This window comes from Pseudopipra pipra, chromosome 20 (genome assembly GCF_036250125.1).
Source record: "Pseudopipra pipra isolate bDixPip1 chromosome 20, bDixPip1.hap1, whole genome shotgun sequence".
In the NCBI taxonomy this organism is placed as follows: Eukaryota; Metazoa; Chordata; class Aves; order Passeriformes; family Pipridae; genus Pseudopipra; species Pseudopipra pipra.
This window is the reverse complement of record NC_087568.1, coordinates 11300213-11315695: the sequence shown is the minus strand read 5'-3', so window position 1 is coordinate 11315695 and position 15483 is coordinate 11300213. Positions and strand designations below refer to the sequence as shown.

At 46.5% G+C, this 15483-nt stretch overlaps 1 protein-coding gene across 3 annotated transcripts in view; it reads right to left on the bottom strand.

Annotated features, from left to right (window-relative positions):
• Nucleotides 1-14800, bottom strand: part of RABL6 (RAB, member RAS oncogene family like 6) — a 53828-nt gene extending 39028 nt beyond the window's left edge. For 2 of the 3 annotated variants that reach the window (XM_064677319.1, XM_064677320.1), the window contains exons 1-3: nt 14282-14800; nt 8999-9133; nt 3991-4038 (exon numbers count right to left, since the gene is read on the bottom strand). In XM_064677319.1, the coding sequence (XP_064533389.1) occupies nt 3991-4038; nt 8999-9133; nt 14282-14411 (313 nt within the window). In that variant the 5' untranslated portion in view covers nt 14412-14800. The remainder of the gene's footprint in view (nt 1-3990; nt 4039-8998; nt 9134-14281) is intronic. The other variant, XM_064677321.1, reaches the window with a different exon arrangement.
• Between the last annotated feature and the right edge of the window lie 683 nt (nt 14801-15483).

The window sequence follows — 15483 nt, the reverse complement described above, 5'->3', positions numbered from 1 at the left end:
GAGTAATCTTCTCGCACAAGATGTGCTGCAAAGGAGGTCACCTCAAAGGAGTCACAGAGCTGAAAAGCGCATGTGTGTACAGATTCATGCACAGGATCTATTTTTGGAACCAAAACTGCGGGATGAGCCAGATAGAGGCAAAATGTATGCAGTGAAAAGATGCAATTCAGCCTGTAAAGGCAAGTGCATGGTGAGAGTTGTGTGTTTGAGGTTGCACTGATAGGTAATGTAGGAGCCTCAATCAGAAAACAAGGCTCTTTGTGCTGTGATGGCTCAGGTCCTCTCCCTGAAATGATGGCTGCTCCTTATTCACAAGCATAGGAGCAACACTGACACCAAACACCTGTGGCAGCAGAGCTCCAAAATCTACCGAACAGTTCTTACTGGACACCAGAAGACTCGGGTTGTGATCAGCACCCGAGTCTCTGCATCTCTGTGTACCATCAGTTTTGGTGCAGGATAGCAAGGATTCAGTATAGCCTGCCAACAAATGCTGTCCACAGTGCAAGGGAGCTGCTTCCCTTCACCAGTCAAAAATACACATCTGGAATATTTGCATCCCCTGTGTTATCTAACTTGGGCTGTCTGAAAATAACAAAAATATGAATTATGTTCTTTCCTTCTTCTTGCAGCACACCTCTGAGAGGGAGAGGGGTGAAAGGGCAGCAAGAAGGAAAGGAATCTCCAATACAAGGGAAACAGTTCATGCTATTTTGTGGGCAATAGAAAAAACTATGATCTGATCCCTTCAGGTGCGTATGGGAAAAGATGTGGGAACCAAATTGGCAGAAATTACAAGACAGGAATTCACAACTGTTCCTGAATCACCTGCATTCAAGCAGCTTCTCCGCATTCAGGATCCGTTACAGCTTATGACCTGCAGTAGTTACACAACTTGCTGCAAAGTCAGAAAGATGAGTCAGTAGTGTGACTTTTGCTGAGAGAGATCTTTCCTGTGTTCCATCCGTTCCAAAGGCAGCAAAGGAGATGATATTTACTACAAATGCTGCACAAAATTCAATACAATCCATAGCTGGGGGCAAGCTCAACTTGGTAAGATTTAACAAATAGCATCCTTCCAGACATGAGCCCAGCTCCCTGAGCAGGCCCACAGAGAATGCAGTAGGGACTCCAGTGAGTCTGAACATCTTAAAAAAGAATCCCAAAGAGTCAAGAACAAGCAAAGAGGAGCAGCACAGTCTGGCAGCTGCCATTCCCCTCTGCTTCACCACACTAACCACCACTAACTTCACCACACTAACTTCACCACACTAACTTTTAAGTTTTCACAACAAACCTCCCCACACTTCTCAATTAACTCTGGATGCTAAATAAACAACACCAAGCTAAGTCACCGTCCAGGCAGGGCCAGCAGAGCTGCCTCCTGCATCCTAAAAGATTCTGGAGGTAAAACCCACCCTGCTGAACCAGCAAGGACAGGGAACACACTACTGGGGAGCACCAGGAGAAGCATCATAGAGGAAAATCACTGTTAACTTCAGAAATATACATTAAGTTTTCAGGGTGCAATTCCCTGAAATTTGGGGTGCAATTCCCTTCTGCTATTCCCCCCAGCCCCCTGTGACAAGCAGAATGGCAGCACTGCACAGCAAAGAAAAGCTCAAAGCTGCTTTACTCAACTGAAGTTGAAAACTGCAGTTCATGGATACACCTGGTCAAGCCATAATAACCCATTTCAGGGCTTCCAACGCAGCTTCAAACATCTTCATTTAAATAGAAGTCTCCTAATTTCCTCCAACAAGGAAATGGGGAAACACTGGTGAAAGAATTTAGCCCGGAAAACAACGTTATGTTGAAATGCATGTTCAGAACATGCATTTTTTGACAGTTTCAAATCCAGCCTGATAAATGCAGCATTCTGCCCAAGTCTAAATATGCACATTAGCCAGGATTTGGTAGGCAAGGAAACAAAAGGAGGATTTGGTCTTGTCAGCACTACGCTACAGCAGCACTGGATACTTTACTACTGGAAGTCTGCAGTGTAGTGTGGCTCTCACCCAAAGCATCACGCAGGAGGATTTTTTGTCCTAAGCATGCAGAAGGAAAATAAAAATGTCATGAGATAACATTAATATGAAAGTTAGATATGAGCAGGCCCTTAATGGTTAATATGAACATTTTCCTAAAGTTGCACTTATCAGGAATCCACCATGCTATGGTAATAGGAAAGGATTTGATTTTGTTAACATCTTTTTACACTGCACTCACTGAGCACAACTGATTGCAAAAAATACATATCTGTGGTCCATAAGCAGGGATCTTAACAGAATGAGTTCTATTTTAAAAGGCTACAAAGTGGAGGGAAGAGAGAGAGTCCCTTGAGATTTCTAACACAGGCTTCACTGTCAGAAATAAAAGCAGGAGCAGAAGAGCTGTTATCAACATCTGCATGTATCACATCCCGTCTGCTTTGCCAGAAAAATTACAAGTCTCTAGTTGAGAAGATGACTCTGCTCAGAGAAGCTATTCACAGAAATAAATGCTGGAACCACATTATTCCCAAATTAACTATCTATCTATTCATACCAAAGCTGCAAGGCAGCGGGAACACAGATGTTTTGCTCAGATTCCAGCTTCTCACTTGTCATCCCATGATCCAAAAGCCAAACTGTAATCAGACTGACTTCAGCAGTAACTCTGGCCAAAGCAAGGTTTTGTCTATACTGTGAAAACTGGGGCTTAAACCAATAAAAAGATAAAGTACACAGGATTTTCATTTAAAGTTCCTGGCTCAAGTTTACCCTGAAGGCTCCATTATGCATCTGAACTAGAGCCACCACCTCTAATTACTTTTTTGGTTTTACTATTTTGAATACAATTCAGCTAATTTCTCCCTTTCCCACTCCCTATTGTATTTATTGTCTCAGTTTTAGGTGTACTCAGTGTAAGCTGCACAGGTGGTGGGGCAGAGGTGGTGCCCCTCGGATGCCGTTCGGACAACAGTATGGATTCCAGTCAAGGCTGCAGGAAAGGCAGCACCAGACAAACCATCAAAGTTTAAGTTTTGACGACTGTGGTCAACAGATTTGACAGAGAGAGACACCAAACAAGGAGCATAACCCACAGAGCAACAGCTGCTCACCTGTACAGCTGCTTTCCTGACCATAATCACACTAAACCAGGAGCCTGACTGATACCAAATGATACCAAATGCCTCTGAAAAGCCAAACAAGATCTGCATTTGGGGCTACAGAATGGGCTGGTGAGATTTACATCTGAACCCCAACCCCTCCCAGGAAGAGATCATACTGCCTATCCCAGTTTGCATTGCATCCAGTCTGCATCTTCACAGATGTTTTGGGGTTTGGCTTTACTTTTTATAAAATAGAAGTTTACACTCTGACAAAAATTGAAAACTAATGAAAAATGTATTTATACATCATAATGCTTTCCTTGGTTAGGTGTTTAGAAAAGCTTTTGAGAATGCACATATTGCATTTTCTGTCCTAAGTAAATTTAAGTAATTGGCTTCTCTTTCATCCTTTCCCCCTGCAAGCACTACCCACTGCAGATACTGTTTTATCCACTTAACAATAGCATGCCTTCACAAAACAGCTCAACAAGAACTTTCAGAACCAGAGAAAAGAACTTGGAACCTGTCTAAACATACAGCAAACTATAAAGGGAAGAAAGTAAAGTTTATTCTAAAGCTCAGAGAATCTGAATACACTGAGCACCAGGCTACTTCATCTATCATGGACACATGGAACAACCGCTTCTGAACTGCTTCTGGGTTTGATCAGTAGATTTCAGATCAGTTCAGATTCTAGATAATGGGCTCTCAGCATAGGACACTCACCTCTCCTTTCCATATTTTTTCAGGAAGTAATATCTGTGCACTTGAAAAAAGTAAGTAGAGATGTTTTTTCAAAGTAGAATAAGTAGGTCTTTCTATATTCTATGTAGGTTTTTAATCAAAATTGAGAAAGAACAATAGATCTCCATTAGAAAAGAAGTTATAAATCTTACCTTTGTCAACTACATCCCATACTTCAACTTTCACAATATCATCAGTGGCTGGAAGCACAATAAGAAAACAAAAGATTAAAAGAAGGTTTCAGTGATATGTCCATCACTCAGTGCTCACCAGAGAGAGCCCAACCCAAAGCCAACATGTTGAAAGCAGCACAACAATGCCAAAAGAAAAGCAAATCCTGTGTGAGAAGAAAACCCAACCAGAACAAGAAGGTGGTGCGCTGCTGAAGGTCCAAGCTGTCAACCAAAACCATGCCATCTAAAGAACTTTCTAAAAATTCTTAGTCACATAAGTGATGGCTGGATTTCCTTGATGGTTCATGTCAGATTTGAGGCGTGTTGGAAGTATTTTGTGTAGATTCTTTTCATAACAAACAGAGCTTTCCATAGCCCTTCAAAAATGATGAAAATTTAATTCTGAGGATAAAGTCTGGTCTATAAGCAAGACATACAACTGGAAGAAGGAATATACACATTTAGGGAAGATCAACCTTACTAGTGGCATTTCCAAGTAAACGTGACAGCCAGCGCAGACACCCCTGCAGCTACCAGAAACATATTTTCTCTGCACATTTCTAGGTGTATTTCGTGAAAAATAAGGTCTCACTAGCACTTTTGCCTCTTACAAGCTGCAGCATCAATAAATTACAAGCAGTAACATAACTATATATTTGAGTTGCTAAAATCTTAAGCAAGACATGCAAAATTCTAACTCCAGTGACTGGCACTGATAGCACAGACAGCAGTTTCACTTTTGGGTGGCATGAGGGACAGGCAGATCTGATTCAATGTTTCCACAGAATCCAAGGAATCTGATCTTCAGAAAGTTGTTCCAAGAAACAGCTGCTTTTTGAAAATGTTATAGGCTTCAAAGCAAAAGCTTGTAGCTGGAGCAGCTCTGAACATAAAGCAATGGAATAGGAGGATAATGTCTCAGAGTAGAAAATAATCTCACAGGATGGCATGAGAGTTTAGCTAAGTGTCACTGTCAACCAGGAAAAATTTTCTCTACAGAATTCACTGTTGGTTTAACTTAAATGTTTCAAAATATTGTAAAGACAGATTATGAATAAAGGAAAATTTTGATCCTCTACTTCTGGAGAAAGATCGTTTTTTACATTTATGCATGATGCAAAATCGGCCTCTGTTTTCCTCACAGTAACTTTCACTTATCTCCCCCTGTGCCAGCTGGCAGTGGGCACTGGACACACAGGAGACTCCCCCCAGGTCAGCCAAGCCGGTGCCTCGCAGGACTGAAAGCACATGGGTGTACAGCAGCCTGCAGTCTGAACACTTCTGCTCAAACCACTACACTCCCCAAATTAATTCTGTCCCTGAACATTCCTACATACCATCAAGCCATGTACAGCTCAAGTCCAACATATTAGTCATTCCCCTGGCACCCAACTGAGCCAGCTCCTCACTCACAGGCACTGGCACTGAAAGGAGCTCTCCCTGTGCCCTGGACTGCTCAGGGTGTGCCGTGCCCCTGCGGGTGCTGGGACACAGATCAGCTAGTGGAGGTCTGCCCCAAATTCCTGCCCTGCAGGTGATAAGGCAATCCTGGTGCCTTTCTACAATCAAGACTTGCTGTAAAAGGGTAGGAGATGTTTGCCTTTTCCAGATGCCAGATTTTGCAGGGGCTCGGGAGGAGCCCAGAAAGCTACTTGTTCTTTCCAGCAGTGCCACGTGAAGCTGTACATCAGCACTAACAAGGGGCTCCTGGGGAGAAGCTGGAACCCCAGTTCAGAGAAGTGAGCCCCTGTGGTGACAGGCAGTGTTCTCCCATGAGGTGACCCAGTGCTTGGCACTGGGACTTTGCTCCCAAGCTCCAGAGCTCTCCACCTCCTTATCAGGAGCCAAACACACCCTCAGTTATGATTTGTTGACCTGCTGAGTGATTTCTGCAGTACTGACACCCTGCTGAGCAGGCAGCTGGGAAGCTGAACCTCTTGACCCCCACAGACCTGCTCGACACTCCTTTTGTCTGAGGGAAAGGTTGAAATTTCTCAAAGAAAATGAGATTCTGCATGAGATCCAAGAAAACCAAAACTGTATTTCCACATGCTCCTGCTAGCTCACAGCCAGGAAGTTCTTTTTCATCACTAGTGTCACTCCTGATGATCCTTTAGTGCTGCTGTGTTGGCTTTGGTGTGTGATTCATGCCCAGCAGCATCTCACCTGAACTGGATCTGGAAGGGATGTCGCAGCAAAAACAGAGCCAGTTCATCCTTTCAGCTCCCTAACTTGGATTAGCACAAACCACGATCAAACCACCGCAAAGATCTGTTCTCAGCTGCTATTTGGCCAGGTACTCCATAGCACACTGAACACTGCTTTCCCAGAAAATGGTGGAGAGCTGTGAGAAGACTCCAATTGCAAGAACACTCATTTAAAAATAAGAATCATCAGATTGTGGGTGGGTTCACCACCACGAACTCACAGGCCCTCAGGCATTTTTACTCTCCTGCAATGACAAGATTCACTTCATTCGCTCTGGATCACAAATCCTACAGCACAGGGCAGCTCTGCCATCCCTCACTCCCACCCATAAAGCATCCAAAAGATCTGAACGAAACTATTTGCCAATGTTTATTTCAGACTTCATTTCTGAGGCTGCCAAACAGAGAATAAAATTGGTGACTAGCATAATCTAAAAAAGTGTTCCTTAGGGTCAGGAATGGTAACTCCTTACTTGGACCAAAAAATTACAAATATCCATTACAATTGGCACAGAAAAGCAACTTTGTTCATTCTGCGTAGGAAGAAATAACTCAAATTCCACTACCTTCATTAATTCCTCAAGTATAAAATTTCTGAAGGTGCTACATTCCACATCTAAAATGTCATTCTTCTAAGACCAGGCAATGTAAGAATCCTTCAATATTTGACAGCAATTTCATTAACATCTGTAAATATTTGCTGCCAACTACTTCATAATGTTTATTTAAGGTAGCTTGAGAGCATGATCACAGGAAAAACAAACTTTATTTTTCCTTTACTGATTAACTTGGCCAACGGGGCAGGAATTACATCTGAGCCAACTACTCTGAGGGCCCACATCACCTGTCTTGGATGGAAAGTTCTCAAAGCAGGAAACAGACCTTATAACATCTTTTAAAATGGGGGGTACATTTTAAAACAAGTATTAAGAAGGTCAGTGGAGAATTTCCTATACTGCTGGAAATTATTACTAAGACAATAGTACAGTGTTTTACAACGTAAAAGAAACACAAATGAAAGGCACAATTTCAGGTACAGCCTTCCAGATAGTTAGACAAGCTCAGCAACACTTCGCCTTGAGGAAAGTCCATCAGCATATGTACATACTGCTGTCAGCTCTGGCCAGGGAGTTCTACAGAAACCCAGCACACCAAGGTTAGAACTGGGCACCAGAAATAACCAATGCACCTGTGGTTCTCAGTACACAGCAAAGCCACCCCAGGTGTAGATGTTTCCTATCCCATTATTGCACCCATGTTGAAAAAGCCAGTGCCTGAGCCTCAGCTCAGGAAGAGAAATGCAGACACAGGTGAGATGACTGGATCTTTCTCCAAACACCATTTTGCATGTACACATGCGTTTTGTACCTGTCTGTGGATACACAAACAGTTAGGTAAGAATAAGCCTCTTAGAATTAAATGCCAGACTCTGAGGTTGTATCTACCAGCACTGTTATGTTACCTACACCCATCAGAGAGGAAACCCAACTCTGACCTTTAACCCATGATAATGCAGAAACCCACAATTAACACTCAGTGCATTCTTTACACTCGCATATCCAGGAAAGAGGAATTTAATTTCTTACTATGATCTAAGTCTGTTTAGGCTGAAGCATTCAAGTTTGATTTTGGAGATAGTTTCCATCATCCAAACAACTTGTAAGCTCTGTGTTCATTCCTCAGTAACTGATGTGCTGATATCCTGAGAGAGAGGAAGAGGAGTGAGGGGAAGGATGCCACAGCCAACATACACCATGCCAGAGGTTTGGCTGCAGGTGGGAAACACTGTGTGACCACAGCAGATCTGCTGGTGAACATACCCTGTAGTTTTGTGAGCATTATCATGAGACTTGGGCATCGTGGTATCACCTGACAATAGCAATTTGAGTGGTGAATCAGACCCAGCACTCAATTTGGTGCTCACCCCAATGCTTGTTCTCCCAGCTGGGAGGAGATGGACAGTATCTGATTCAACAGAATGTCTGACTGGGGCAGATGGACAATGTCTGATAATGACAAACAACTGCTGACCGTTTGTGTACAGCATACTCGGTCTTACAATTTCATACTGAATCAGTAGTTCATCCCACAAGGCTGTGGCATTCTTTTTCAGGAACCTGAAAGCTGGACTTGATGCACTGTTGAGTCACAGCCTTATGCAATTTCAATGCCTGCAGTGTCTCCTCAAGCAAGAGGCAGGGCTTTCGCAGCCACTTTATACTATTAGAATAATGGGGAAAATTAAAATACAAAATCATATCTGATCACCCAGAATCCAACAAACACTTAAAAAAGGTACTGGTATTTCTGTGCCTCAGTAACTCAGCCTAGAGCTAACAGTACTACATTAATTTTTGAAACATCACCTTCCCCAGTTACCAGATGCTCTTTATATTTTCATCAGTGAAATCTAGTTTTCTCCCTGCTATTCACTTCTAGGCAACACCCAAAGCCTCAAAGCCAGATTTACATAATAACTCATTTTCTTTAACATGTCAAGCATATCACAAATATCTCAAATACTTCAGACCACCTATTAAATGCTTCCCTTGAATTGTGGCTTCCACAGACACTTTAGCACTTAAAACATACAGTTTCTGCGAAGTTATTAAAAACATGACTGAGAAACTATGAATAATAAGTTAAAATAAAAAGTGATGAGAAACCATTTCATCTCCCAAGAAGACAGAGAAGAAAGAAGCAAATGAGGCTGCAGTGGAATTTCCTCCCCCAAGGCACTGTCGCATGACTGTCAGTCCCTCCACTCTATTCCATCTTACTTTTATAATTCCAGTGGATGCTGGTGACTTGGATCTCCTGAGTCGGAATATATTCCTCGATAAATTTCTTTCCCTGTAGTCGGTGCCAGAGTGTGGTTTTCCCAGTGTTCCTGTCCCCTCGGATGACAATTTTCACTGGGGAAAAGAAAAGGCAGACAAATAAACTTGATTAAACACAACTTGAAGAACACTCTGAAAAGCATGTTAACTTTTTACAAGCATTATTCAGATGTAATTAGTCCTCCCATATTACACAGGCATGATGGGGTTCATTAGAAAACATGAGCCCCAGTCATTAAAATCAATCTTTATTCAGTGACTCACACCAGCTCAGCAGAAAGAACCACCAGCAAGGCTGAATCTTCAAAATCCAGCCCGCTGAGCCTCTGCTCTGTGACAGATGCATTTGATCCCTTACCCAAACGAGCAGTAGTTTGGTTTAGGCCTGAGCCGTAGCTGGACCAAGAACTCCTCCAGGAAAGCCAGAGAGGAGCAGTGACACAGCCAGCTTTGGTGCACATGAGGTTGGAACACCACACCAATCATGGATTAACACAAGAATACTAGGTGGCTTTTCCAAGACTTGTTTATCAAGGAACAAAGAAGTTGTGGGTACAAGAAGTCTCCTACACACCCTTCCCATTGTATGCAATTAGACTACAAGCCCCCACGTTATCCCATCAATATGACAGCCCGGGTGAGCCTTCCTTGAGCTCTCTCTGCCCAGCAGCGTGGCTGCATTGTGTCCCCTGGAGCTGGGACACCTCTTAAGCTTCTCCTTGAGGCAGACACCTTTCACCTGTGACAGATTTCTTGAGGAGTCTAAGCAGAGCTTAGACTCTAACTGTGGCTAGACTGAACTGGCTGAAAAATAACCTTGAAATCATCCATTTTCAGTTTTCTTCTGTAGCTCCAGTGCCCAGCTACATGAGCACCACACAGGAGGCACAGTTGAAGTGCCGAGCAGTTGAAGTGCACCGCTGAGCAGCTCATGTTTAGATCAGTGCAGGGTGCTTGTGGCACCACATACTCAGTTTGAACAGGTCCAAGGGCCCCTTCCAGCTCCAGAACTCTCCATTAGGATCTCTGTTCTCCTACATAGTGCACAAGATCTCAGTGACTCTTCCTGAAGAAAGAAAAGGTCTTTAACAGCAGAGCAGGAAGGAGGGAGGTGACACACATCACTTTTAGCAAAGCAAAATCTGTATTTGGGACTTCAGCTGGGGCAGGCATACTCAGTAACAGGACCTGCAAGGCAGGAAAAGCTGACTGAGCTTCAGAGTACAGCCAGGCAGGTACATCCTGGGCTGTGGATGAATGTGGAAAGAGGAGCATAATGACAGGTGAGGTCAGTGCTGTCACCTGCAGGACAGTAACAACTTCTGCCTTGTTTTGATTTGAAGTTAAATCAGTACTTACTGCAAACAGCCATAGGTTTGCAGCAAAGGCAGGAAAATTATCCGTGGGAAGAAGGGTAGGGATGGGGAATAGATCAAGTGGCAAGGAAAAAGCTAAACAAATCACTTTATTCATATTGTTACTGCCTCAGGAAAACCAGAGGGATTTCCATTCTCCAGAGGGGGAAACAAAAGCAGAGAAGATACAGGCCCTGAGACCAGGTCTCAGACCAACTAGAACTGGAAATCAGGAGTTCCCAGCTCTGCCCATATTCCTCCAGGACCCCGCAGCAAAGATCCCCAAACTAATAACCCCATGCAGACATCCATAACCTTGTCCTCATTAAGGTCTTAGGGACTGCAACTGAAATGCTTTGAGCTGTTTCTGCTGCCAGAAGCAGCACCACCTGCTCTGCAGACCCCCTCAAGCACAAGCAAAGCAGCAGGCAAAGTAGGGCTGGCACATGCTGCACAAACACCTGTTTTAGGCCATAGACGAAAACAAGAAAAAGTGGGAAGCAGCAGGAAGAGGAGAAGCCTTTCTGTTGGGAATTGTGCTGAATGAAAATACTTACCAGAGTCTGGGAACTATGACTTTAAAGCAACACAAAAGAAGTAAGGACTATAATGCTTACTAAACAGATATGCAATATTAATTAAGTTTTTTCTTTGAAGGCACATTTTAGGCAGAAAAGGAATAAGGAGAGGGACTAGGGGGAATTCTTGAGCTACTGCCTTTGGTATTTCAGTACTGGTGACTGTTCAGCCTGTGCTTCAGCCTGTTCAGCAGTGGGGTTTGTCAAGTGATGTGCACACTGGATACAGCATATAAAGCCCAGAGCAGGAGGTGTTCTGTGTTCTGGGGAACAGGATGGATCGATTTGAACCTTCCCTGATCACCAGTGGATAACTCCCAGGGAATAACCAGCCAGAGCCATTCATTTCACCCTTGTTTGCCCATCCCTGCCTTACATAAACAGTCAAGTTTGAGTACCCTTGTGCTAGTACTTCCTTGTGTAATTGGTCTTGTAATTTGTTCAAACAAGCACCACTGCCCAAACGAGATCCACCTTCCCTCTCCACCGAGCCCACTCGCTCTGGCCGTGCTTCCTCCCAGGGCCAGCACAGCCCTCAGAGTGTCAACACAGCACACCTGATCCAGGGCCAGGCTATCCCAAGCAGGAAAGCAAGAGAAAGCTCTTACCAGGATTGGTTCCCTATTTTCCCCACCCTTGAAACCATGATCCCCTATAAGCATCCCAGCCATTACATACATGGCACAGACCCATCATTTTCAGCTCTGTGCCTTCTGAGTGCTCAGGGAACTTTGGTGTTGACTGGGCCACAGCACAGAAACCAGAGCAGCTCTGTGCAGGTGGTACAAAGAGCAAACAAGGAGTGTGTGTGCTGGAATGCTGTATGGAAATGCTTTCCTTTTGAATTAGGATGTCCCAAGCACAGGACGTGACTGCTGCCAAGGGCTGGTACTGGCCTTTGCTCTCATCACTTCATTAGAAACCTAAACCTTCCCACCCTGCAATGCTCTTCGTTTTGAAAATGTGACTGTGGGAGAGCAACCATCAAAACAAATCATTTGGGATCAGTTTAGTGGTACATTCTACCCAGTGCTTGTAACTGTCAGTGCCATTAAAACACCTCAAACAGCATCCCCTCAAACAGGGGGCTGTTCTGAGCCCCTCGGCGAGCACCCAGAGCCAGGTACAAGGCTCAGGTCCTGGCCCGCTTTATCAGCAAACAACCCAAAGCATTCTCAGACCATTAAATATATTTCTAGGAAGGAAACAGTCTTTAGTCCAGGATCAGTAGTAATCTAATGCAGCAAGGAAACGTTTCTGTAAATAAGTCATCACAGCACCCTATGGTTTAGGTTTAGGTAGCTCCAGGGGAACTGGAGGAGTTGTAAAGATCTGTGTGTGCTAATGGTGGCTCCAGACCGTGTCCTGCACTCCTCTACTGAATGTCAGGGATTTGTCCAGAAAGGAGAATTGGCAATGCACAGGATTTGCAGCTCTGCCCTTCCCAAGCAACAGCCCTTGTAATGACATTCCTTCACAGCCCATCTTCAGCTGTGACCACCTCACCATGCTGGAAAATTCTCCATCTACCCAGTGCCGAGGCTGTGGAGGGTACTTGGAAACCCTTTTGTAAGCCAGCCTGTATCTCCTATAAATATTATATAACAGTGATGCTCGGAAGAGTTACTATGGAGATTGGAAAGCTTGCCTTCAGGCAGTGACAGAAAGCTGCAGTTTTATTCCAGCTGTAAAGCAGTAACTAGAACACAAATCCTGGTAACACAGAGCACAAACCAAAAAGCTTTCCTGAGGCTTTCAGTAACAAGACAAAAAGCAGTGAAGCTACAGTTGGCATTTTTGGCCTTGCACAAATGGCAGGCAGGTTCACATCCACGGGTCAGTCACCACAGAACTGAGCTGGTCCTGTCCACTGTTGTGCCAGCAGGATACAGCTGAGCTGTTCTGTCTGCAGCACAAACCTGCCCTGTCTGAGGAGTCAACTCCTCTCTCTTACATAATTCACAAGCTGGTATTAGCTACCTGATCTCAGATATTCAGATGCCAGTACAGCACGCAGGTGTTCTGGGCTGTGGCTGTGGCCACATGAAGCCTCTGCACAGCTCAACGGTCTGTGACCAGCAGATCACCAGGTATATGTTCAAGGATGCAGCGCTATATTCCAAGGCAGCAGTTTCACTCTCACCCCCATCTTTCACTGGAAATCCACTCTCAACAATCACACTGCTGTTGTTCACATTCAGGACTGCTTGCTAAGACACTAATTTTATAAATTAAGCAGATGTGCTATAGATAAAGGCACCAAAAGCTCTCCCCAGTAAAGCAGAGCACATCAGTCCCAAAGCAGTCAATAGCCATAACATTAAACAAAGCAAAAAACACCCCAAAACCCAAAGTGCTAACTTCTACATCACATTCTGTTCCAGACTAAGATCCAACATAAGCACTATTCCTGAAACGTGTGCCTCCACAGAAATTATCCAGCGCCAAGTTTACAAATCAGTCTTTTTCCCACCTGCCAATCTCTCAGCCTTCTGCAATCTGCCTCCCTGCCTGCCTGAATCCACACAACTGAGCTGGTGCTTGCAGTGCTCCCTAGAACCCGCTCCATTTTCGGCAGGGATGACATAACTGCTGTCCCTGTCTCACGACTGTTACTTTGGGACTGATTTCACATAATTGCAGTGCCCTCCTGAAACACTGTATTAAAAATCACCTTTACTGGCCTCCAAGGGAAAACCACAGCCCTAAGCCTCAACACTGAGAGGAAAAGAATTTTGAAAGCGTTCCCTAAGAAAAGAGCAAATGTATCAGTTGCAAAGAAGACAGTCGGGATGAATGATGTACCAAGGGCACACAGAGGCATTCACAGCTCACCTTTCATTAGAGTCTGGCAGGGCTGAGCTTTTTAATAGACCATTATCATATAACAACTAGAGCTTAATTATAAACACTATTATCCGGGGCTGCAAGGAAGGTCACCCACGCCCTCAGGGGAGTTACCCTCTTGATGCTTGAACTGACACAAACTGATGTACAAGGCCCTCTTGTGCTGTGCCACAGCCGGCAGGCAGCACTCAGGGACGCTGCTGCACCGCGGGGCCCGAGTCCTGCACCGAAAGATAAAAGTTTCCCATCCCTCACTCCTCCCACGCTTCCACGAGCTCCAATGCTTAACTCTACACTTGCCTTTGGGCCAATACGGGTAAAAGCACCGCCAGGCACACGAAAAGCACACGCACCACCAGCCCCTCCGGAGTCCCAGCGGCCACCGGCCGGGGCCGTGTCCCCCCCGGGCTGGCCGAGCCCCTGCGACCCCGCGCACGACTCACTGTTATACTGGACTCCCTTGGCGAACCTCCTCTGCAGCGCCTGGTTCATGGACTGCAGCCCCGCGGGGATGTTCTTGTCGCGGACCGCAGCCTGGTCCGAGCCCACCAGCTTCTTCAGGGCCGAGAACATCTTCGCGGTCGCTCACCGGCACCGCCGGGGACGGGCCGAGCGCGGGCTCAGGGCCGGGGGGCGCCGGGCGGCTCAGGGCAGCGGCAGGGCCATGCGGGGCGAGGGGCGCGAGCCCGGCCCGGCGGGAGGGGCTGTGCTGGGGCAGGGGGCACTACCCGGGCATGTCCCGGTGCGGAGCGGTGAGGCCGGTGCCGGGGGCCGGGCAAAAGGGCCGGGACGCTCAGCCCCACCAGGGGCCGGTACTGGTGTCGGGGCCGGTGCGTGTGTCGGTGTCGGGGCCGGGGCCGGGGAGCTCAGCCCCGCCGGGGGCCGGGGCCGCGGGCCGGGCACAGGGAGCGGGGGCGGAGCGGGTCTCCCGTCGCCGCCATCTTGGCTCTTCCGCCTCGCCAGGGGGGCCAGAGCGCGCGCGGCGCGGGTACGGCGGCCGGCGGGGGACAGGAAGGCGCGGAGCGCGGCCGCCGCCGGGACCCTCGGGATCCCCCGTCACCTGCAAAGGCTGAGTGCAGCCTAACCCGTCCGAGACCCCACAGCCCCCCAAAACTCTCTCAATGCCCTCCTGTCAGATTCACAGGCCCCCACCTGTGACCCCCATAACCCCTCCTGGGGCCATGCCAGCATCCCTGGCTCTCCCCGCAAACATTTCTAATCCCTGCCTTGGACCTCTGTAACCCCCTGGGATCCCCATAACCCCTGTAACCCCCTCCTGGGACCCCCATAGCTGCCCTCTGACCCACCCCCATAACCTCTCATGGGGCCAGGCCTGAATTCTGGGACCACCCCCAAAACACCTCTAATCCCTTCCTGGGACCCCTATACAACCTGGGACTCCCATAACCCCTGTCATCCCCCCTGTGCCAGCCCCATTTCCCCCCGTGACCCTCATAACCCTGCAATTCTCTCCTGTGACCCCTCAGGGTCCTCTCTGACACTGTATAATCTTCTGCTGCGATTGTCCTGTGACTCCTATCCCGGCTACAAATGGGTCTCCCCAGTCCCACTGTGAGCCGGATCCAGCAGCAATCATTCACCTTCAGGGAGGAGCAGAAGGTGAGCTGTTCCCTCCTTCCTGGCA